The sequence below is a fragment of the Oncorhynchus masou genome, chromosome 12, assembly GCF_036934945.1.
Source record: "Oncorhynchus masou masou isolate Uvic2021 chromosome 12, UVic_Omas_1.1, whole genome shotgun sequence".
Classification (NCBI taxonomy): Eukaryota; Metazoa; Chordata; class Actinopteri; order Salmoniformes; family Salmonidae; genus Oncorhynchus; species Oncorhynchus masou.
Window position 1 is genome coordinate 78933174 of NC_088223.1, and position 24948 is coordinate 78958121.

Below are 24948 nucleotides of genomic sequence, written 5' to 3' on the forward strand. Positions count from 1 at the left end.
AGCTGAAAGTGGTAGCAGATGCTAATATAAAGACACACGAACTGAAACAAAATGATGTATTGGGTAAGTATGACTCCTTCCACTACATTCTGATTGAAGACCATCAAAGGTAAGGGAATATTTATGTTGTAATTTTGTATTTCTGTTGACTCCAACATAGCGGAGAAATATTGCTTACGTCTGAGCGCCGCCTCAGATTATTGCATAGTGAACGAATTCTGTAACGTTAAAAATAAATGTGACACAGCGGTTGCATTAAGGGGCAGTGTATCTTTCTAACTATATGTAGAACATGTATATTTAGTCAAAGTTTATGATGTGTATTTCTGTTATCTGGCGGAGCTATCTATATTTTCTCCGGACATTTTTGAGCATTTTCTGAACATGGCGTCAATGTAAACGGAGATTTATGGATATAAATTGCATATTATTGAAAAAAACATAAATGTACTGTGTAACATGTCCTATTACTGTCATCTGATGAAGATTTTCAAAAGGTTAGTGAATTATTTTTCTTTTAATCCTGCGTTTGTGATTGCATCTTTTGTTCGACAAAATGGCTGTATATCGTCTGTGTCTTTGTGGTGGTTTGACATAAATATGTGCTATGTTTTCGCCGTAAAACATTTTACAAATCTGACACGCTGGGTAGATGAACAAGGTGTTTATCTTTCATTTGAGCTATTGGACTTGTTAACGTGTGGAGGTTAAATATTTCTAAGAATATGTTTGCATTCTGTGCGCCACCATTTGAGTTGAGCAGGGGGGGGGGTACCCCTTGGGGAACCTGTACCGTTAACAAGTTTTAAGTACAGTGGTGTAAAAAATTAGTTGTCATACTTGAGTTAAAGTAAAGTAAATCAACATTTTCTTGTTTTGTTACTGCCAGACAAGGGCACACTCCCAACACTCAGACATAATTTACAAATCCAGTATATGTGTTTAGTGAGCCCCACCTATTGATAGGTGGTGAATTATTCCATATTGCTGTCCTGCCTGCGCATTCCAAATGTAACAAGTACTTTTGGGTGTCAGGAAAAATGTATGGAAGAAAAATTTACATATTTTCTTTAGGAATTTAGTGGAGTAAAAGTAAAAGTCGTAATAAATATAAATAGTAAGGTAAAGTACAGATACCCCAAACAAATAGTTTGAAGTACTACTTAAGTACTTTACACCACTGACTAGCTAGCATACTGTATTTCCCACAAAAGTTAGATTGCAGTCCTACCTTGGTAACGGTTAAATTAATCCATAAGAACGTTTGACCTGGCATTCTTCCTACAAAAATATTTTATTTAGAAAGTGGCTGTGCTACACACTAGACAGGGATCAGCCACGCACTCGACTGCTTTCCAAAGATGTCCCAAAATCAGTTTGTTTTCATATTTATGTGATCCTATAGACTGTTAGGTGGAATGCTACATTATGACACTGTTAGTTTTGAGAAGAAAATAGCGATACCTTTTTACCAGGCCTTCATTGTAAACAAGAATTTGTTCTTAATTGACTCGTCTGGATAAATAAAGGTTAAATATATTAAACATATTTTCCTGGGTTCTATTTATAAAGCAGATAAACAATGTATAGCGGACCTCTTGGAGAAAGACCCTTTATATTCTAATCCAACAGTATCAAGTATTCTGTAAATACCAGCCCGGGAGGAAGACAACATCAGCGGTTACAGAATTACATAGTGTCATGGACATTATCAGTGTGCCCTCGGCCCAGTTTGACGTCAAACTTTAACCATAACATTCAACATTGGCAGACATTTGATACTGGGAGTTAAACAAGTCAAAAGGTAGGAATATAAGTGCTTACAGGGCCTTGCAAAAGTATTCATCCCCCTTGGCATTTCCCCTATTTTGTTGCATTACAACCTGTAATTTAAATGGATTTTATTTGGATTTCATGTAATGGAAATACACAAAATAGTCAGAATTGGTAAGTGAAATGAAAAAAAGACTAAATAAATAAATGGAAAAGTGGTGTGTGCGTATGTATTCACCCCCTTTGCTATGAAGCCCCTAAATAAGATCTGGTGCAACCAATTACCTTCAGAAGTCACATAACTAGTTAAATAAAGTCCACCTGTGTGCAATCTAAGTGTCACATGATTATATATACAGTATATATACATCTGTTCTGAAAGGCCCCAGTCTGCAACACCACTAAGCAAGGGGCACCACCAAGCATGCAGCACCATGAAGACCAAGGAGCTCTCCAAACATGTCAGGTACAAATTTGTAGAGAAGTACAGATCAGGATTGGGTTATAAAAAATAAACAAAACTTTGAACATCCCACGTAACACCATTAAATCCATTATAAAAAAAATGGAAAGAACATGTCACCACAACAAACCTGCCAAGGGAGGGCCGCCCACCAAAACTCAAGGAGGAAATTAATCAGAGAGGCAACTAATCAGAGAGGCAACAAAGAGACCAAAGATAACCCTGAAGGAGCTGCAAAGCTCTACAGCAGAGATTTGAGTATCTGTCTATAGGACCACTTTAAGCTGTACACTCCAGAGCCGGGCTTTGCAGAAGAGTGGCCAGAAAAAAAGCCATTGCTTAAAGAAAAAAATAAGCAAACACGTTTGGTGTTCGCCAAAAGGCATGTGGGAGACTCCCCAAACATATGGAAGAAGGTACTCTGGTCAGATGAGACTAAAATTGAGCTTTTTGGCCATCAAGCAAAACGCTATGTCTGGCGCAAATCCAACACCTCTCATCACCCTGAGAACACAATCACAGTGAAGCATGGTGGTGGCAGCATCATGCTGTGGGGATGTATTTCATCGGCAGGGACTGGGAAACTGGTCAGAATTTAATGAATGATGGATGACGCTAAATACAGGGAAATTCTTGAGTGAAACCTGTTTCAGTCTTCCAGAGATTTGAGACTGGGACGGCGGTTCACCTTCCAGCAGAACAATGACTCTAAGCATACTGCTAAAGCAACACTCGAGTGGTTTAAGGGGAAACATTTAAATATCTTGGAATGGCCCGGACTTCAATCAAATTGAGGATCTGTGGTATGACTTAAAATTGCTGTACACCAGCGCAACCCATCCAACTTGAAGGAGCTGGAGCAGTTTTGCCTTGAAGAATGGGCAAAAATCCCAGTGGCTAGATGTGCCAAGCTTATAGAGACATACCACGAGAGACTTGCAGCTGTAATTGCTACAAACGATGGCTCTACAAAGTATTGACTTTGGAGGGGTGAATAGTTATTCACGCTCAAGTTAATTTTTTGTCTTATTTCTTGTTTGTTTCACAATAAAAAATGTTTTGCATCTTCAAAGTGGTAGGCATATTGTGTAAATCAAATGGTACAAACCTCCCCAAAATTCTATTTTAATTCCAGGTTGTTAGGCAACAAAATAGGAAAATGCCAAGGGGGTGAATACTTTCACAAGCCACTGTATAGTAAATAAAACACAGGATATGAATTTAAATCAAGTACTTCTCCATTACAGAATAGTACTGTGGAATTGTGCAAATTAACATTTTTAGTGTAAAAGCTTTTTGAAAAGACCGCCTGAAATTTCAGGCTCTTTTGGTGGGATGTAGTTTTGGCATGCCTGGTGACATCACCAGGTGGTACATTATTTAATAGACCAATATCAGCTAGATTTCAGTTATCCCCTCCCCACTCAGACCACTGTCACAACTGGCTATGTGGTTATTACATCTCAATGGGTGTAATTTTGTTGACAATTTCAATACCTTTTGGAAACAAAAAACGTTTTATAAGGAGGATAGGATCCACCCAAATTATTTGGGTTCCTGGATCCTTTCACAGCATTATAAGGCTGTGTTGAGACAATGACTTATCAATACCCCAAGCCCAGATAATCTCTTACCATTGTGACGCAGAGTTGTCATAATGCTTCAGAAGATGTACATTACACCAGCGGCATTGGTAGACAATGTAAGTAACCTAATGTATGTCCCTCTAACTACCCTGAATGCCTCTGCTGATCCTACAGCTATTTTATGCAGTAATCATGTGCATGTGAACCAAATTCATACTGTTAGCACTGAGCAGGTGTGCCCTAGGAGGAAGTCCACTGTGTGCAGCTCACCCTGCACTAACATAAATAACATGAGCATATCTACTTCTGCTAAGCTTCCCAGTAAAGCAATAAAACATCCCAGATGAAAAGTAATCAAAATAGCCCACGTTAACATATGTAGCTTAAGAAACAAGGTTCATGAAATCAATAATTTGCTAGTAACAGATGGCATTCCTATTCTGACTATATCTGACACTCACTTAGATAATACCTTTGATGATACAGTGGTAGCAATACAAGGTTATAACTTTGACAGAAAATATATAAATGCCAATGGGAGGTGTTGTTTATATTCATAACCACATTCCTGTAAAGATTAGAGGATCTCAGGATCTCATCTCTCACTGTTGAAGTAATAGACCACCAAGTGCTAACAGTCATTATCTGGATAACATGTGTGAAATGCTTGATAATGTATGTGATAAACAGAGGTATATTTTTTCAAGCTACCCACTCAAGAAAAAGCTTCAGACTGTAACCAGTGCCTGGAACCTGGTTCAGGTTATCAGTCAACCCACCAGTGTAGTTACAAACAGCACAGGAATGAATTGTTCACGTCTTTACTAATGTTGTAGACATTTTCTTGAAAGCTGTATCCAAATCTATAGGGTGTAGTGATCACAATATAGTAGCCATATCTTGGAAAACAAAAGTTCCAAAGGCTGGGCCTAATATAGTGTATAAGTGGTCATGCAATAAGTTTTGTAGTGATTCCTATGTTGTTGATGTAAAGAATATTTGTTGGTCCATGAGGAGCAAACAGACACTGACACATTCATGAAATAGCTTGTTCCTGTTACTAATAAGCACGCACCTATTAAGAAAGGGACTGTAAAAACTGTTAAATCCCTGTGGATTGATGAGGAATTGAACAATTCTATGGTTGAGAGGGATGAGGCAAAAGGAATGGCAAATAAGTCTGGCTGCACAACCGATTGGCAAATGTATTGAAAATTGAGAAATCCTGTGACTAAACTGAATAAAAAGAATAAACTACACTATGAAACAAAGATAAATTACAAATATTTAAAGTAAAGAGCACCTCAAATGAAATTTTGTGTAAAGAGGAAAACTAAGCTCCATCATTCATTGAACCAGATGGCTCATTCCTCACAAAACCAACTGATATTGCCAACAACTTTAATATTTTTTTATTGGCAAGATTAGCAAATTTAGGCATGACATGCCAGCAACAAACACTGGCACTACACATTCAAGTATATCTGACCAAATCATATGAAAGACGAACATTGTAATTTTGAATTCTGTAAAGTGAGTGTGGAAGAGGTGAATTTTTATTGTCTATCAACAATGAAAAGCCACCGGGACTGACAACTTGGATGGAAAATTACTGAGGATAATAGCAGACGATATTGCCACTCATATTTGCCATATTTTCAATTTAAGCCTACCAGAAAGTGTGCCCCCAGGCTTGGAAGGAAGCAAAAGTCATTCCTCTACCTAAGAATAGTGAAGAATAATACAATTGTGTTTAATCCGACTCAATGCTATTTTACAGTAAACTAATTAACAAACTTTCAGCATGCTTATAGGGAAGGTCATTCAACAAGCACATCACTTACACAAATGACTGATGATTGGCTGAGAGAAATTTATGATAAAAAGACTGTGGAGGCTATTTTGTTAAGACTTCAATGTGGCTTTATACATTATTGATCATAGTCTGCTCCTGGAAAAACATATGTGTTATGGCTTTACACCCCCTGCTATATTTTGGATAAAGAGTTACCTGTCTAACATAACACAGAGGGTGTTCTTCAATGGAAGCTTCAACAACATACAGGTAGAATCAGGAATTCCCCAGGGCAGCTGTCTAGGCCCAATACTATTTTCAATCTTTACTAGTGACATGCCACTGGCTTTGAGTAAAGCTGGTGTGTCTATGTATGCGGATGACTCAGCACTATACATATCAGCTACTACAGCGACTGAAATGACTGCAACACTCAACAAAAAGTTGCAGTCACTTTCAGAGTGGGTGGCAAGGAAAAAGTTAGACCTAAATATTTCTAAAACTAAAAGCATTGTATATTTGGGACAAATCATTCACTAAACCTCAACTAAATATTGTGGAAATTGAGCGCATTGAGGTGACTAAAATGCTTGGAGTAACCCTGGATTTTAAACTGTCATGGTCAAAACATATTGACACAACAGTAGCTAAGATGGGGATAAGTATGTCCATAATAAAGTGCTGCTCTACCTTCTTAACAGCAATATCAACAAGTTAGGTCCTACAGGGCCTAGTTTTGTTGCACCTGGACTACTGTTCAGTAGTGTGGTCAGATGCCACAAAAAGGGACTTTACAATTTCCCCCAAAAAGGGAAAAATACAATTGGCTCAGAACAGGGCAGCACGGTTGGCCCTTGAATGTACACAGAGAGCTAATATGAATAATATGCATGTCAATCTCTCCTGGTTCAAAGTGGAAGAGGGATTGACTTTATTACTACTTGAAGTTATGAGAGGTATTGACATATTGAATGCACAGAGCTGTCTGTTTGAACTACTGGGGCACAGCTCAGACACCCATGCATACCACACAGTCCCCAAGTCCAGAACAGACTATAAGAGGCGCACAGTACTACATAGAGCCATGACTACATGGAACTCCAGTCCACATCAAATAACTGATGCAAGCAGTAAAATTAGATTTTAACACCCATCTAGACAAAAGGAACACCTATGTGAGAATGCTGTTCATTGACTACAGCTCAGCGTTCAACACCATAGTGCCCACAAAGCTCATCACTAAGCTAAGGACCCTGGGACTTAACACCTCCCTCTGCAACTGGATCCTGAACTTCCTGACGGGTCGCCCCCAGGTGGTAAGGGTATGCAACAACTGCCATGCTGATTGTTAACACTCGGGTCCCTCATGGGTGCGTGCTTCGTCCCCTCCTGTAACTCCCTGTTCACCTACGACTGCACAGCCAAACGCGACTCCAACACCATCATTAAGTTTGCTGACGACACAACAGTGGTATTATTGTATGTACAACTATTGTATGTAGTTGGGAGAGGGGGAAAAATGTTTGGGGGAACACTGTTTGGCTCCATGGTGAAATCTCTGAGCAGTTTCCTTCCTCTCTAGCAACTGAGTTAGGACGATTGCCTGTATCTTTGTAGTGACTGGGTGTATTGATACACCATCCAAAGTGTAATTAATAACTTCACTATGCTCAAAGGAAAATTACTTTTTACCCATCTACCAATGGGTGCTCTACTTTGCGAGGCATTGGAAAACCTCCTGGTCTTTGTGGTTGAATCTGTGTTTGAAATTCACTGCTCGACTGAGGAACCTTGCAGATAATTGTATGTGTATGGTATATAGAGATGAGGTTAAACATGATTATTGCACACTGAGGCCATGCAACTTATTATATGACATGTTAAGCACATTTTTACTCCTTAACTTATTTAGGCTTGCCATAACAAAGGGGTTGTATACTTATTGACTCAAGACATGTCAGCTTTTAATTTTGTATTAATTTGTAAAAAAGACATTTCACTTTGACATAATGGAGTATTGTGTGTAGGCCAGTGACACAATCTCAAGTTAGTCCATTTTAAATTCAGGCTGTAACACAGCAATATGTGGAAAAGGTCCAGTGGTGTGAATACTTTGAGGGCACTGTACATGCTCAGGTGCACTTGAATGATGTTTGACACTCTTTGTACCTATATTTTACATGTCTTAATAATAACTGAGCTACTGTGTCTGTGATGTTTTGAGAAGTGTATTTCTTTAAAGTTGAACGTAACCCTATACAAACCAAGCCAAAACAGATATGTGACTAAAACATAAATCATTTCAAACCTTGCTTACATTTGTATACAATCACATGTTTCTCTCTATTATGCGTGGGAATACTTGGGAATAGATTCTTAAATTAAAATCACTTGGAGCCGATTTGCTGTTTTTTGTCTGTCTTGTCCAACAATTTATAGCCTATCGTGCAAGCTCTGTTACAACATACATAGGTTGTTATTGCATAGGTGGTATACACTCACAGGCATCTAAGTCTGGACTCATAGACGTAACATAATAGATGTAAATCCGGGACGCTAAAATTTGTATGATAAAGTAAGTTACAAGAAAGATGGTTACTTAAGGCAAAAACAAACGTGGGGTGGTTTGTCGGGGTGGATGGGTCTGCATATAATGCAAACGTCTAGCAACCCAAAGGTTGCGAGTTCTCATCTCATCACAGACAACTTCAGCATTTTAGCAACTTTAGCAACTACTTACTACTTTTTATCTACTTTGCAACTATTTAGCATGTTAGCCAACCCTTCCCCTAACCGTAACCCTTTTAGCTAACCCTAACCCCTAGCCTAGCTAATGTTAGCCACCTAGCTAGCTTTAATGAACTAATTTACGGTTTGCCAATTCGTAACACATTTTTAGATTAGCAAATTCGGAACATATCATTCGAAATGGGTGATAGACAGCCTCAAATTAATACACACCATACCAAACGTAACATATCATACTAAACGGAGTGTCTCGGATTTACATACAGAATAATACAAAATGCTCCGAGACCAGGTTGGACATTCCACTATTCAGTATTCTATAGGCCAATGGCTGCCTACACATGGGCCATGAAAAGCCATTCACGGTGATCTGCAGTAATTGCATATGGGAGAATTGATTGAGCATTGTGTGTGTTTGCTTAATTGCCACTTCCCCATTGTGATAAATGAATTAGCAGCATATTAGTGGTAGACTGCCCAGTAATACAACCCTCAAAGAGCAGAGCAGGTTTTCAAATGAAAACATTGAATGTTCTGTCTCTCTGGTTAATAATGCATGTGTATTACTATTTACTTGACAAAAGAAGCAGCTGTATTATAGTTATGATGGAGTAATACATTTAATTTTTCCCAGCTTACAACCTGAGAATGAGGACCCAAATATGGTGCCGTTGTGTGCTGCTGCGGTAGAGTAAATTAATTTTAGAATACATTTTATTTGACAGGCCTATTTTTTTATTTAGTGTATTGTATGCCAATTTGTTGATAAGTTATTGATTATGCATTGTCCATTTATAGTACACACAATAACAAATGGTCACTGCTTCCCAGGGAGTCCTGGGATACCACAGCGTTGATGAGAATAGTTCTCTATTCTATCTATGCTGACGGTTTCTTCTTGTTGTGTGCAGCTGGCTGTGAGAGGGGCACCCCCAAGGTAAGCCCCATGAGGAGTCATAGAAGATGCACCCGGTGTTGGCCGCTCTGCTGCTCTTAGCCATGTGTGCAGGGCGCATGTCCAGCAATCCATTCACCTTGAGACTGGGTAAGTAATGCACCAAACTATCCCCCTGCCTGTGCAATTGCAGTGCACTATCATGCCAACACTCCTCTTAAGGATTTGGCATTTTTTGAATGTGGAAAATACTAAAATCAGTGAGAGCTATTTTTGCTTATACCACAGCTTGGCTGAATACTCAACATTGCTTTAAATTAGACATTTGCATACATTGGAAATCATCCTATTTGGAGATGTGACAACTGGCTTAATTTAATTTAATACTCGTCTACTGCTTACTGTGCTGTATTAACTAATATAGTTTGTGATGGTGACAAAGGACTTGGCACCTTCGGTTACAATGTGGCTTGTGTTGCTTTTCTATTAGCAATCTCAATTTGAGCTCCTGTCACTTCCTTGCACGCTCTAGTGACTGAATGCATTTGTGAAGCAGAAAATTGCTTTCTGTCTTAAGTTAAAGGAAACAATAACAGAAAAAAACAGGGCATTGTCTGACCCTGCATAACTCGTTTATTTAACAGCAACATTCACAGTCAACATTTCACTGAATGGTATATGAACAATAACTAAAAGTTTGTCTGTGTATCCCTCTCTCCTTGCCATCCAAGCATTGGCTTACCTTATGAAGTGAATAAAATCCCACTGTTGGGGGGGGGGGGGGTCAAAGAATGTAACATTATTGGAGAGCAGTAAGGCCGTGATTGCATTTCTGTTAGGTTGCACTACTTTTGAACTCCCTCACACTGGACTGAGAGTGTTATTTCATATTCAATACATGACATTTGGGGAAAGAGAGAAAACCCATGACATTTAACATAATACACTTTTTATCACAGACAACTGCAGTCTGTCTCTCTCCTTTGTATTCTGCAGTCTGTCTCTCTGCAGTCTGTCTCTCTCCTTTGCCTCTACAGAAAATGCATAATGGGAGACATTTTACATGAGCAAACAGCAGTGAGCGAAATAAACAATATTTCACATAGGCGGGAAGGGATTAATATCCATTGTGAGTTCCAAATACTGCAACTCACAAATGCATTGTGTGTATTGCATGCATCATTTCGTGATTAAAAAAACACCTAATTTTAATGCACATTGTTGTTGAAAATTGATTAAATCATTCTGCAGATTGTTATAATTTTGACGGTACATTTTGCACAGATCTGTGCTATTTTGCCTGTGAAATACAGCCTGTGCCATAGAAATATAGCAATAAAAAGGTCTACAACCTATAGGTCCTCACAATCAACACAAATGGGAGAATACTATTGCAGTTCAACTGTAATGTTTGGCAAGATAGTGGCCATAGGAGTTGGCTATACAGCAGAAACTGATCTGGCACCAGGCTATGGCATTGATGGCATAGTTAGGGTTTAAAAAGCTGGTAACCTGGTTGGAGGATTCCTTATTCCCTACTGATTCCAGGAATATTCCAACTGGAATTTCTGGAAAACAGGGAATTTGGGGAAAGTTACCAAAACTTTGCAACCCTAGGCATAGTCCCTGGCAGAACCGTAACACACCCTGTGTCTTGTAGCTGCTGTTCTGGATGACCCGATGGAGTGCAGTCGTGGTGAGCGCCTGGCTATCACCCTGGCCAAAGAGGGCATCAACCGTGTTAGTAACCTCTCTGTGATGGGCAAAGTGGAGGTGGACATTTTTGAACTCCTGAGGGACAGCGAGTACGAGACAGGGGACACCAGTAAGTCAGGATAATGATATACAGTGCTAAAAACTGAAGTATTTTCTATGTGGCAGAACACTTGGAGGGCAGTGATGAGAGAAAATTCATTGAGGTGTTTATTAAAAGTAAAAGGTTTTAATACAAAGGTTCCAACTGTAACTGGAACCAAGTTCCCTCAGGGCATAGGCTAATGAACTTGATATTTGTTGCTTACTTCATACGTTTTTACTATACAGTACGTTCTAAATAGTATGCAGAGTGATTAGTACAGTATGTAGTTTTAGTAAGTAGACTAGACAGCTTTCGGAAACGGCCAAAGACTTACAGGTAGAAACAAATCCCCTTGTCCTATGTAACATTTACACAACAAGCTCTAACAGTCTCATGTCAGAATTAGATGTTCAGCCATGTTTCCCAAACAAATTTCAAAATTGTTCCAAATGTCAAATTTCAAAGTGTTTATGGTTAAGTTTAGGCATTAACTCTGAATGGTTAAAGTAAGGTTTGGGATAGGCTTAAAACAAAAAAATCTCAAAAACAACTTTCTATTGCTGAATTCAAACATTCAACCTTTGACACGAGTAGCAGATGTTTACACCCATCCGCCATCCCCGTCCAAAATGCCTTAGCAAAACCGAAACCTACTTGAAGGTAACAGTGTTCACTGTTGCCCTTAGTGGCCGGGTTCCATGTCATCTCCCAACATCCTCAGACATGGATGGACATCGAATACTGACTTGTATCACGGGTGACCTGGCTGCTTTTCCAATGCTTGCTCTAGTTTAGTGGATGTAAAGTATTTTTTTATTTATCTGAAGCCTTGAGAGAACATATTGGTTGCGTCCCAAATGGCACCAAATAGGGTGCCATTTGGGATGTAACCCTTTAGTTGACCGGCAGGAAGGAAATGACAAATGCATTTCCCCAGTTCCAATAAAGGCCCAGGCCAGTTTGGCCTCTCCATGGCTGGTTGGCTGTGGAAATGGATACCGCTGAAACAAGATTAGAAATGGACTGCTGACTATTTGTCTTGATCCCAAACAGCACACTATTCCCTATATAGTGCACTACTTTTTACCATAGCCCTATTGGCCCTGGTTGGGACACAGCCATTGAGGGAAATGTCAAGCAATTCTTGGAGGAATTCTCACTTTTAATACTTGATTCAGACAGCAGTGAAGTAGATGGGGAGACAGAAGGGAAGACAGTAGGAAGGGTGGACAGTGGACACAGGGATGGAACCCTGGTCTCTGGTGGGGAGATGTACACTGCTCAAAAAAATAAAGGGAACACTTAAACAACACAATGTAACTCCAAGTCAATCACACTTCTGTGAAATCAAACTGTCCACTTAGAAGCAACACTGATTGACAATACATTTCACATGGTGGTTCTGCAGGTGGTGACCACAGACCACTTCTCAGTTCCTTTGCTTCCTGGCTGATGTTTTGGTCACTTTTGAATGCTGGCGGTGCTTTCACTCTAGTGGTAGCATGAGACGGAGTGTACAACCCACACAAGTGGCTCAGGTACTGCAGCTCATCCAGGATGGCACATCAATGCGAGCTGTGGCAAAAATGTTTGCTGTGTCTGTCAGCGTAGTGTCCAGAGCATGGAGGCATTACCAGGAGACAGGCCAGTACATCAGGGGACGTGGAGGAGGCCATAGGAGGGCAACAACCCAGCAGCAGGACCGCTACCTCCGCCTTTGTGCAAGGAGGAGCAGGAGGAGCACTGCCAGAGCCCTGCAAAATGACCTCCAGCAGGCCACAAATGTGCATGTCCACAGGTGGGGGTTGTGCTTACAGCCCAACACCGTGCAGGACGTTTGGCATTTGCCAGAGAACACCAAGATTGGCAAATTCGCCACTGGCGCCCTGTGCTCTTCACAGATGAAAGCAGGTTCACACTGAGCACATGTGACAGACGTTCTCCACGGAGTCTGGAGACGCCGTGGAGAACGTTCTGCTGCCTGCAACGTCCTCCAGCATGACCGGTTTGGCGGTGGGTCAGTCATGGTGTGGTGTGGCATTTCTTTGGGTGGCCGCACAGCCCTCCACGTGCTCGCCAGAGGTAGCCTGACTGCCAGTAGGTACCGAGATAAGATCCTCAGACCACTTGTGAGACCATATGCTGGTGCGGTTGGCCCTGTGTTCTTCCTAATGCAATACAATGCTAGACCTTATGTGGCTGGGGTGTGTCAGCAGTTCCTGCAAGAGGAAGGCATTGATGCTATCGACTGGCCCGCCCGTTCCCCAGACCTGAATCCAACTGAGCACATCTGGGACATCATGTCTTGCTCCATCCACCAATGCCACGTTGCACCACAGACTGTCCAGGAGTTGGTGGATGCTTTAGTCCAGATCTGGGAGGAGATCCCTCAGGAGACCATCCGCCACCTCATCGGGAGCATGCCCAGGCGTTGTAGGGAGGTCATACAGGCACGTGGAGGCCACACACACTACTGAGCCTCATTTTGACTTGTTTTAAGGACATTACATCAAAGTTGGATCAGCCTGTAGTGTGGTTTTCCACTTTAATTTTGTGTGACTCCAAATCCAGACCTCCATGGGTTGATAAATTTGATTTCCATTGATAATTTTTGTGTGATTTTGTTGTCAGCACATTCAACTATCTAAAGAAAAAAGTATTTAAGAATATTTCATTCATTCAGATCTAGGATGTGTTATTTTATTGTTCCCTTAATTTTTTTGAGCAGTATATCTATATGGTGTTACCTATCCAGGTAATTGCAAAGCACACCATGCCGAAAGGAAGATAAAAGGAGAGCTCAGAGGACAGCAGGACGAGGGTAGTGAGAGCACATCAGTCTGGGGAAGGATATAAAATCTCAAAAAGATTTGATAACCAAATAATTTACAAATGGAGAGCATTTAACATGACATCAATTCACTTCCTCGGAAGAAGCCTCTGCTGTCAAAAAAATAAACAAACTGCCTGCCTTAACTTTGCCAGAGACCACCTGGACAAACCTGAAGGTTTCTGGAAGTCCATTCTCTGGACAGATGAGTCCAAAATTGACCTTTTTGGTCACAATCAACACCTCTATGTTCCTCAAAAACCCAACACTGCCTACCACCAAAATAACCTTATCCCAGCAGTCAAGCATGGTGGTGGGAATGTCCAGATCTGAGGCTGCTTTTCCTCCTGTGGAGGAAACTCCACATCATTAAGGGAACCATGAATTCTGAGGTATACCAGGAGATTCTTGAACAGAACGTAAGGCCATCAGTCAAGGAGCTAAAGCTGGGCTGAAAATGGGTCTTCCAACAAGACAACGACCCAAAGAATTCATGCAAATCTACCAAATAATGACTCAGGAGAAAGAAGATTTGTGTTTTGGCCAAGTCAAAGTCCTGACCTAAATCCATCCGAGATGCTGTGGCAGAACCTGAAGCAGGCAGTTCATGCCAGACACCCCTCAAGCCTCACTCAATTGGCGTTCTATAAGGAGGAGGTGGGCAAATATCCCCCAAAACAGATTACTGGCAGATTACTGGCTATAGGAGGCATTTACTCCAAGTTGTCACTGCTAATGGGGGTGCCACAAGTTATTGACTGAAGGGGTTCACATATTTTTGCACACATCAAATCTGAGTTTGCTTATTTAACAAAAGTGGTTTATTTAACAATGAAAATATAATTTACTTGGAATGTCTTTATTAAGATTTTTTTTTTTTTTTAATTTATCTTTATTTTACTAGGCAAGTCAGTTAAGACCAAATTCTTATTTTCAATGACGGCCTAGGAACAGTGGGTTAACTGCCTGTTCAGGGGCAGAACGACAGATTTGTACCTTGCAACCTTTTGGTTACTAGTACAACGCTCTAACCACTAGGCTACCCTGCCGCCCCAATTGAGGTATAGATATGGATTTTCATGTTTATTTTATAGCAAAATAATGACCAGCCCTGTAGGGTTCATATACAGTGCTGCCTGAAAGTATGTGTACCACTAGACCATTGTAAATGGGAAAATTTGTAAACAGGGTATTGACTCATCATTGTCCAATTTACACTACAAATTAAATTATGGAAGCTGTACAGTACATTCGGAAAGTATTCAGAACCCTTGACTTCCACATTTTGTTACGTTACAGCCTTGTTCTAAAATGGATTTAATTATTTTTCACCCTCAATACCCCATAACGATCAAGCGATGTAAATGTATTAAAGATAAAGAAAAAATAACAGATACCTTATTTACATAAGTATTCAGACCCATTGCTAGGAGACTCAAAATTGAGCTCAGGTGCATACTGTTTCCATTGATCATCCTTGAGACGTTTCTACAACTTGATTAAAGTCCACCTGTGGTAAATTCAATTGATTGGACATGATTTGGAAAGGCATGCACCTGTCTATTTAAGGTTCCACCATTGACAGTGCATGTCAGAGCAAAAACCAAGCCATGAGGTCTAAGACGGGATTGTGTCGAGGCACAGATCTGAGGAAGGATACCAAAACATTTCCGCAGTATATACGGTCCCCAAGAGCACAGTGGCCTCCATCATTCTTAAATGGAAGAAGTTTGGAACCATCAAGACTCTGCTTAGAGCTGGCTGCCCAGCCAAACTGAGCAATCTAAAAAACATTATGGAGTATTTGTGTGTAGATTGAGGAGGGGGGGGGGGGAACTATATAACATATTTTAGAATAAGGCTGTTATGTAACAATGTAGAAAATGCAACAGATCTGAAAACTTTCAAACGCACTGTATGATTCCGTAGACCGCAGGCTCTGCACATGGTTACATGTATCAGGCTTGTCAGCCTGATATGCAAAAAAAAAAGTGTTTATTCCGGGAGATTATTTGTTTTTTGCATAATGTAGTGTTGTGATATCCCTCCATATTGGGCCCATTTAGGTGACACTACAGTATGTCGAGGCTGTGGTTGGAGTCTTTCTATTTAGCCTTCAATGAAAACTAATGGTAGAGCCTCCTTCACAATGTTTGCCTCAGCAGCGCTGGGTGCTAGAAAGTGTAACAGTATAATTTTAGACCGTCCCCTCGCCCATACCCAGGCGCGAACCAGGGACCTTCTGCACACATCAACAACAGTCACCCTCGAAGCGTCGTTACCCATCGCTCCACAAAAGCCGTGGCCCATGCAGAGCAAGGGGAACCACTACTTCATGGTCTCAGAGCAAGTGACGTCACCGATTGAAACGCTATTTAGTGCACACCACTAACTAAGCTAGCCGTTTCACATCCGTTACAAAAGCACACCACACACAGTTCAGAGTAGTAGCCAGTCCTCCTCACTACGAGCCCTCTGCCTCAGCACTGCATTCCTCTACTGCATCTCCCATTCCTCTCAAGCGTTAGGTAACTCCTCAATTGATGGTTTCAAAAGATCAGGAACCAGCAGCAAGGTGAAACAAAAAAAGCTGGTACAGTGTCCAGACGCATCATTCATACAAAAACAATCATCGAGCTGGCTAGCCAAGCCAAAGAAGAATTGACCTGCCAGTCTATCTGCAAATCTGTGTGTCAAAACAACCAGAAACATGCAAGAAAACAAAATGTACATATTTACTTGTATATTGTAAAAGTAAACAATACTTTCATATTCTGCTTTTATATTGTATTAAATTGCATTGTACTCTGTATCAATATGCAACCAGTGTGTAATTCAATGCCATTGTAAATTCTATGTTAACGCTCATTTGGTTCCCTGTTTTCTCCTCTCCCTCCCAACAGTGTGCCAGATTATCTCTAAGGGAGTATTGGCGGTCCTGGGACCCTCTGCTAGCCCAGCTTCCGACACCATCATCAGTAATATCTGTGGAGAGAAAGAGGTGTGTGTGTGACCAATACACTTCTGTGAACATGGGTGCACATGCAGGTATCGGTCTGTGTATTACGTTCCCCAGCAAGAAAACCAAATAATGTCGCTCAAACAGAAGGTGGAACTAACAAAGAGTTACTGACCACAACCAAAATGGTGGGGGTTTTAGGAAGACACTCATGGGTGTGTCCACTGAAAGGTCACTATCAACAACTGGGACCTAAAAGACACCCACCATGAGCACCCACTAAATTTGTCCAAAATTAAAACCCACACCAAACTTAGATAGTAAGCAAATCAAAAAGTACAACGAAACAGATAAGATAAACACTCAAATAGGGAGTACCAACTAAAAAGGCATTAACTCTCCACCTCTCTCAAGACAACTGAAGCACTGGGCAAGCCACTCTGAAATATCACCTGGGCCAGCACAGGTGAAACACTTTCCCACTAACGAGATGACAAACCAGCACAGGTGTAACACATACTGACTAACGAGGTGATGCCAATCGGTGCACCCCACATGCAACCTCAAAATAAAAATGGAAAAACCAAAGCCTGTAATACATTCCCCCTTTAGACATCAAATATATCCTATATTTTTGTTGGAGAAGTTTGCTCACCACCAACAGAAAATTACTTCCATCTCACAACATGATCAACTTAAATGCGTCACCATTTCCAATAGAAACATGGTGTCTGTCTGTCAACAATTAAATACAAGACAAAACAGACAACTTTATTTAATATACTGTATATATACTTTTTACAATAAATGTTTTACTGACAAAAAAATTGAAGTTTGAGAAACAGGTAAAATCACGTACATTTCTATAACTCTCATCCACTTGGTACGAGCCCAATCAAGTCCAAATCAATAACTTCACAGATCTTCATTGTAAATTGTTTAAACCCTGTTTCCCATGCTTGTTCAATGACCCATCAAAATTCATGAACATGCATACAGCTTACAGATGGTAGGCAATTAAGGTCACAGTTATGACAACTTAGGACACTAAAGAGGCCTTTCTACTGAAAAACACCAAAAGAAAGATGCCCAGGGTCCCTGCTCATCTGCGTGAACGTGCCTTAGGCATGCTGCGAGGAGGCATGACGACTGCAGATATGGCCATGGCAATAAATTGCAATATCCGTATTGTGAGACGCCAAAGACAGCGCTACAGGTAGACAGGACGGACAGCTGACCATCCTTGCAGTGGCAGACCACGTGTAACAACACCTGCACAGGAACGGTACATCCGAACATCACACCTGCGGACAGATACAGGATGGCAACAACAACTGCCCAAGTTACACCAGGAAAGCACAATCCCTCCAGCAGTGCTCAGACTGTCCGCAATAGGCTGAGAGAGGCTGGACTGAGGGCTTGTAGGCCTGTTGTAAGGCAGGTCTTCACCAGACATCACCGGCAACAACATCGCCTATGGGCACAAACCCACCGTCTTTGAACCAGACAGGACAGGCAAAAAGTGCTCTTCACTGACGAGTTGCGGATTTGTCTCACCAGGGGTGATGGTAGGATTCGTGTTAATCGTTGAAGGAATGAGCGTTACACAGAGGCCTGTACTCTGGAGCAGGATTTATTTGGAGGTGGAGGGTCCGTCATGGTCTGGGGCGGTGTTTCTAAGCATCATCGGACTGAGCTTGTTGTCATTGCAGGCAATCTCAACCCTGTGCGTTACAGGAAAGACATCCTCCTCCCTCATGTGGTACCCTTCCTGCAGGCTCATCCTGACATGACCCTCCAGTATGACAATGCCACCAGCCATACTGCTCATTCTGTGTGTGATTTCCTGCAAGACAGGAATGTCAGTGTTATGCCATGGCCAGCGAAGAGCCTGGATCTCAATCCCATTGAGCACATCTGGGACCTGTTGGATTGGAGGGGGAGGGTGAGGGCCATTCCCCCCAGAAATGTCCGGAAACTTGCAGGTGCCTTGGTGGAAGAATGGGGTAACATGTCACAGCAAGAACTGGAACATCTGGTGCAGTCCATGAGGAGGAGATGCACTCCAGTACTTAATGCAGCTAGTGGCCACAAAAGATACTGGCTGTTACTTTTGACCGCCCCACTACCACCTTGGTTCAGGGACACATTATTCAATTTCTGTTTGTCACAAGTTGTGGAACTTGTTAAGTTAATGTTTCAGTTATGGAATCTTGTTATGTTCATACAATATATTTACACGTTAAGTTTGCTGAAAATAAACAGTTGACAGTGAGAGGACATTTCTATTTTTGCTGAGTTTATTATAAACATGTTTGTCTTGTGCAAGTTTTAAATTGACAAAGTACTTGTTAGCAAAGGTCTCACCTCGAGATGATATGCAGGAGCTTGCAGGGATTTGTAGCCTTGCATGATGTCTACTTTGACGCTAATTAAAATCTTTGAATCAGAGTAAAAATAGCTGAATATATTGATAAAAGTCACCTTGTCCTGGGCCTCCCGAGTGGCGCAGTGGTCTAAGGCACTGTCGCCTCTTCACTGTTGACGTTGAAACTGTGTTTTGCGGGTACTATTTAATGAAGCTGCCAGTTGAGAACTTGTGAGGCTTCTGTTTCTCAAACTAAACACTAATGTACTTGTCCTCTTGCTCAGTTGTGCACCGGGGCCTCCCACTCCTCTTTCTATTCTGGTTAGAGACAGTTTGCGCTGTTCTTTGAAGGGAGTAGTACACAGCGTTGTACGAGATCTTCAGTTTCGTGGCAATTTCTCACATGGAATAGCCTTCATTTCTCAGAACAACAATAGACTGATGAGTTTCAGAAGAAAGTTCTTTGTTTCTAGCCATTTTGAGCCTGTAATCAAACCCACAAATGCTGATGCGTCAGATACTCAACTAATCTAAAGAAGGCCAATTGTATTGCTTCTTTAAATCAGCACAACCATTTTCAGCAGTGACATACATAATTGCAAATGGTTTTCTAATGATCAATTGGCCTTTTAAAATGATAAAGTTGGATTAGCTAACACAACGCAGTTGCAAATGAGAACTTGTTCTCAACTACCTGGTTAAATAAGGGTAAAAAACGTGCCACTGGAGCACAGGAGGGGTTGCTGATAATGGGCCTCTTCACCTATGTAAATATTCCATTAAAAAATAATTTAAGTAATTTACAACATTAACAATGTCTACACGGTATTTCTGATCAGTGAGATGTTATTTTAATGGGATTTTTTGTGTGCTTTTCTTTAAAAACAAGGACATTTCTAAGTGACCCAAACTTTGAACGGTAGTGTGTGTGTGTATGTGTGTCTATATATATATATATATATATATATATATATATATATACATACATACATACATACAGTGGGGCAAAAAAGTATTTAGTCAGCCACCAATTGTGCAAGTTATCCCACTTAAAAAGATGAGAGACGCCTGTAATTTTCATCATAGGTACACTTCAACTATGACAGACAAAATGAGGGAAAAAATCCAGAAAATCACATTGTAGGATTTTTAATGAATTTATTTGCGAATTATGGTGGAAAATAAGTATTTGGTCACCTACAAACAAGCAAGATTTCTGGCTCTCACAGACCTGTAACTTCTTCTTTAAGAGGCTCATCTGTCCTCCACTTGTTACCTGTATTAATGGCACCTGTTTGAATGTGTTATCAGTATAAAAGACACCTGTCCACAACCTCAAACAGTCAAACTCCAAACTCCACTATGGCCAAGACCAAAGACCTGTCAAAGGACACCGGAACCAAAATTGTAGACCTGCACCAGGCTGGGAAGACTGAATCTGCAATAGGTAAGCAGCTTGGTGGCTGACTAAATACTTTTTTGCCCCACTGTGTGTGTGTATATATATATATATATATATATTTATTTATTTATTTATTTATTTATTTATTTATTTATTTATTTCAGCAGGGTTCTGGTGGACTGTGTTGGTCCTTTTCCCGAAGCCAAGAGTGGTAACTAGTTTCTCGTAACCATCATGTGTGCTGCTACTCGTTTCCCTGAGGCTATTCCACTGAAGAAAATCACAGCTCCCAGTATTAAGGCCCTGGTGAAACAATTGTCAACGTTTGAACTTCTGCGCATTGTGCAATCAGACCGAATTCAATGTCAAATGTCTTCCAGCGAGTTCTACAACAGTTGGGTGTAACTAATTTCCCCTCTAGTGTCTACCACCCAGAGTCTCAATGTGCTATTGAGAGATTATCAGACTTTGAAGTCTATGTTGAGAGCTTACTGCTTTTAGTTTGAGAGACTGGGATGAAGGGGTCCCTCTTGTGCTGATTACAGCGTGGTTGTTCAGGAATCTCTCGGGTTTTAGTCTGGATGAGCTTGTTTGGACATCATTTAAGAGGTCCTTTTGAGCTTGCTGAGAGTGAGGTTGTTGCAGGGCAACACCTTAATCACGAACAAACTAATCCGTTGGAGCACGTTAGCACCATAGTGAAGTAGATTTTATGCTTGAGCACAGCATTGCACAACATGGCAACAGTCCGTAGAGTTCGCACAGTATATTTGTAACAAAGGGGATGTTTTCCCCCCGATTTTCGCAAAGTCAATACCGTTACGAAGTCAGACTCGTACCCTTCAAATCAAATTAATTTTTTATTTGTCACATACACATGGTTAGCAAATGTTAATGCGAGTGTAGCGAAATGCTTGTGCTTCCAGTTCCGACAATGCAGTAATAACCAACAAGTAATCTAACTAACAATTCCAAAACTAATATCTTATACACAGTTTAAGGGGATAAAGAATATGTACATAAAGATATGAATGAGTGATGGTGCAGAGCAGCATAGGCAAGATACAGTAGATGGTATCGAGTACAGTATATACATATGAGATGAGTATGTAAACAAAGTGGCATAGTTAAAGTGGCTAGTGATACATGTATTACATAAGGATGCAGTAGATGATAGAGTACAGTATATACGTATACATATGAGATGAATAATGTAGGGTATGTAAACATTATATTAGGAGGAAGCATTGTTTAAAGTGGCTAGTGATATATTTTACATCCTTTCCCATCAATTCCCATTATTGAAGTGGCTGGAGTTGAGTCAGTGTGTTGGCAGCAGCCACTCAATGTTAGTGGTTGCTGTTTAACAGTCTGATGGCCTTGAGATAGAAGCTGTTTTTCAGTCTCTCGGTCCCAGATTTGATGCACCTGTACTGACCTCGCCTTCTGGATGATAGCGGGGTGAACAGGCAGTGGCTCGGGTGGGTGTTGTCCTTGATGATCTTTATGGCCTTCCTGTAACATCGGGTGGTGTAGGTGTCCTGGAGGGCAGGTAGTTTGCCTCCGGTGATACGTTGTGCAGACCTCACTACCCTCTGGAGAGCCTTAAGGTTGTGGGTGGAGCAGTTGCCGTACCAGGCGGTGATACAGCCCGCCAGGATGCTCTCGATTGTGCATCTGTAGAAGTTTGTGAGTGTTTTTGGTGACAAGCCGAATTTCTTCAGCCTCCTGAGGTTGAAGAGGCGCTGCTGCGCCTTCTTCACGATGCTGTCTGTGTGAGTGGACCAATTTAGTTTGTCTGTGATGTGTATGCCGAGGAACTTAAAACTTACTACCCTCTCCACTACTGTTCCATCGATGTGGATAGGGGGGTGTTCCCTCTGCTGTTTCCTGAAGTCCACAATCATCTCCTTAGTTTTGTTGACGTTGAGTGTGAGGTAATTGTCCTGACACCACACTCCGAGGGCCCTCACCTCCTCCCTGTAGGCCGTCTCGTCGTTGTTGGTAATCAAGCCTACCACTGTTGTGTCGTCCGCAAACTTGATGATTGAGTTGGAGGCGTGCGTTGCCGCCCAGTCGTGGGTGAACAGGGAGTACAGGAGAGGGCTCAGAACGCACCCTTGTGGGGCCCCAGTGTTGAGGATCAGCGGGGTGGAGATGTTGTTGCCTACCCTCACCACCTGGGGGCGGCCCGTCGGGAAGTCCAGTACCCAGTTGCACAGGGCGGGGTCGAGACCCAGGGTCTCGAGCTTGATGACGAGCTTGGAGGGTACTATGGTGTTAAATGCCGAGCTGTAGTCGATGAACAGCATTCTCACATAGGTATTCCTCTTGTCCAGATGGGTTAGGGCAGTGTGCAGTGTGGTTGAGATTGCGTCGTCTGTGGACCTATTTGGGCGGTAAGCAAATTGGAGTAGGTCTAGGGTGTCAGGTAGGGTGGAGGTGATATGGTCCTTGACTAGTCTCTCAAAGCACTTCATGATGACGGAAGTGAGTGCTACGGGGCGGTAGTCGTTTAGCTCAGTTTGCCTAGGGTCGACGATTGTGTGGACTGTGTTGGCACTGCTACATTAGTACATTAGCAAGTTTGATCTGCTGAAGGGATATTGGCAGGTCCCTCTAACTGAGCACGTCAAAGAGTTGTCTGCTTTTGTCACTCCTGATGGTTTGTTTTCCTACCTTCGTCTTCTGATCAGGTTACGAAATGCTAAGACTCTTTGGACTCTGCATCTGTGCTAGCAGCTCCGGATTTCCGTCGGCCATTTGCTTTGTACATCGATGCCAGCGGCGTAGAAGCAGGGGCTGTTCTCCTACAGAAATGCAATAACAATGTTGAGCACCCTGTGGGGTACTTTTAAAAGAAATTGGCCTCATATCAAAACCACTATCAAGAAGGAGGAGCTTGTTTTGTACTGGCTCTTCAGCACTTTGAGGTTTATGTATGAATCTCTACCCTTCTGGTGGTCTATACCGATCATAACCCTCTCGTTTTCCTGCAATATGGGACTCCAGCGAAGGAGTTGGCGGTTCGTGGAGCTCGTATTCTGGACTAAACTGTCAAATCGAGGCAAAGTTAAGAATCTCTGGATTAACTATCTAATGTGAATCCAGAGCTTCTTACCTTTGCCTCAATTTGGCAGTCTAACAGTGAGGACTCATAATTTCTTCCTGAGACCAGCAGACCAGTGAAATAAAAAACTCAGAATTATCAGCTTTCATTCAGTCAGCATTCAGTTTGGCATGTAGCGTCTCACAGAAGGATGACATCGGAAGCCGGTAGGAAAGAAGTATCAATGTATGATATCTACTAGTAAATGCTAACTAAGGAAACAATGGGTATGCAAACCAGGTAGTAAACAAGTTTAGTCCGAAGTGTTGGTTAGTATGCTATTTGTGGTGCGCAATTGTTATCATGCACTGTTTGCATCAGAGGTGTAGACATGAATGGGCCTGGGTGCACTGAGGCCAAATAGATTGATGTGGTTTAAGCATTGTTGTGGACTTAGACCATCACATTGTTTAAAAAATACATCTATAAAAAAAAATCTATAAAAAAATTGGTGATCTTTGAGGTTGACAATCTGAAACATCTATGGGAAAACTCATACAAAAAACCATAGGAAACAGGATTTTTCACACGGGGTGCCATTTTCTTTTGCTGGACTGGCCGTTTGGGAATTTTCTTGCAGAATTACAGTATACCCATATCTCCAGGTACCACTACACCACGGCATATGGCCGATGGAAAGACAGCAGTCACACACAGCATTATGTTAAAGGTTAAGCAGTCCATAAATTCGGACATAATAAGCCAGTAGGTAGCAAATCATAACAACACAAAAACACAACCACTAAGCTTTCCCAATTGAAATGTATTACTATTACTTCCCAAAAATAATTTCACATGTAGCACACAGTGTGACTTAAAGTGGAACTGACTGTGTTTTGAAAGATATGAAAGAGACCATCATAATATCAGTAAAAAATATCAAATTCCCAGTTTATGCTACAAAACCAGCTTTATAAGAGGTTTTAATAATAGCTTATTTGACTCAACGTTCAATGACGTACACGAAGGCATTGATGGCAGAATAAATAGATGCATGATTAATATAATTCACCAATACATTTCTTGGTCGTCCAAAAAAATATTGCTGTCAGGTTGTAAATCACAGCTGCCTCCATTCTGGATTCTGGATGCGCTGTTTCAGTTTCGAACTAGCAAGGGAAATGATCTCAAGTCAGTCAAAATGTTGCTAATAGGCTAGTGTATATATTTATGTAGCAAGCTTAAAACACGGAACCTAACGTTAGCTAGCTAGCTGCTTAGA

The 24948-nt window shown here is 41.3% G+C and overlaps 1 protein-coding gene across 1 annotated transcript in view; it reads left to right on the top strand.

The window, feature by feature from the left end:
• Positions 1-9328: 9328 nt before the first annotated feature.
• LOC135549407 (glutamate receptor ionotropic, kainate 4-like) overlaps positions 9329-24948 on the top strand; it is a 64170-nt gene continuing 48550 nt past the window's right edge. Inside the window, exons 1-4 of the mRNA XM_064979380.1 lie at positions 9329-9410; positions 10921-11085; positions 16792-16889; positions 24307-24396. Of these exons, the coding sequence (XP_064835452.1) occupies positions 9329-9410; positions 10921-11085; positions 16792-16889; positions 24307-24396 (435 nt within the window). The remainder of the gene's footprint in view (positions 9411-10920; positions 11086-16791; positions 16890-24306; positions 24397-24948) is intronic.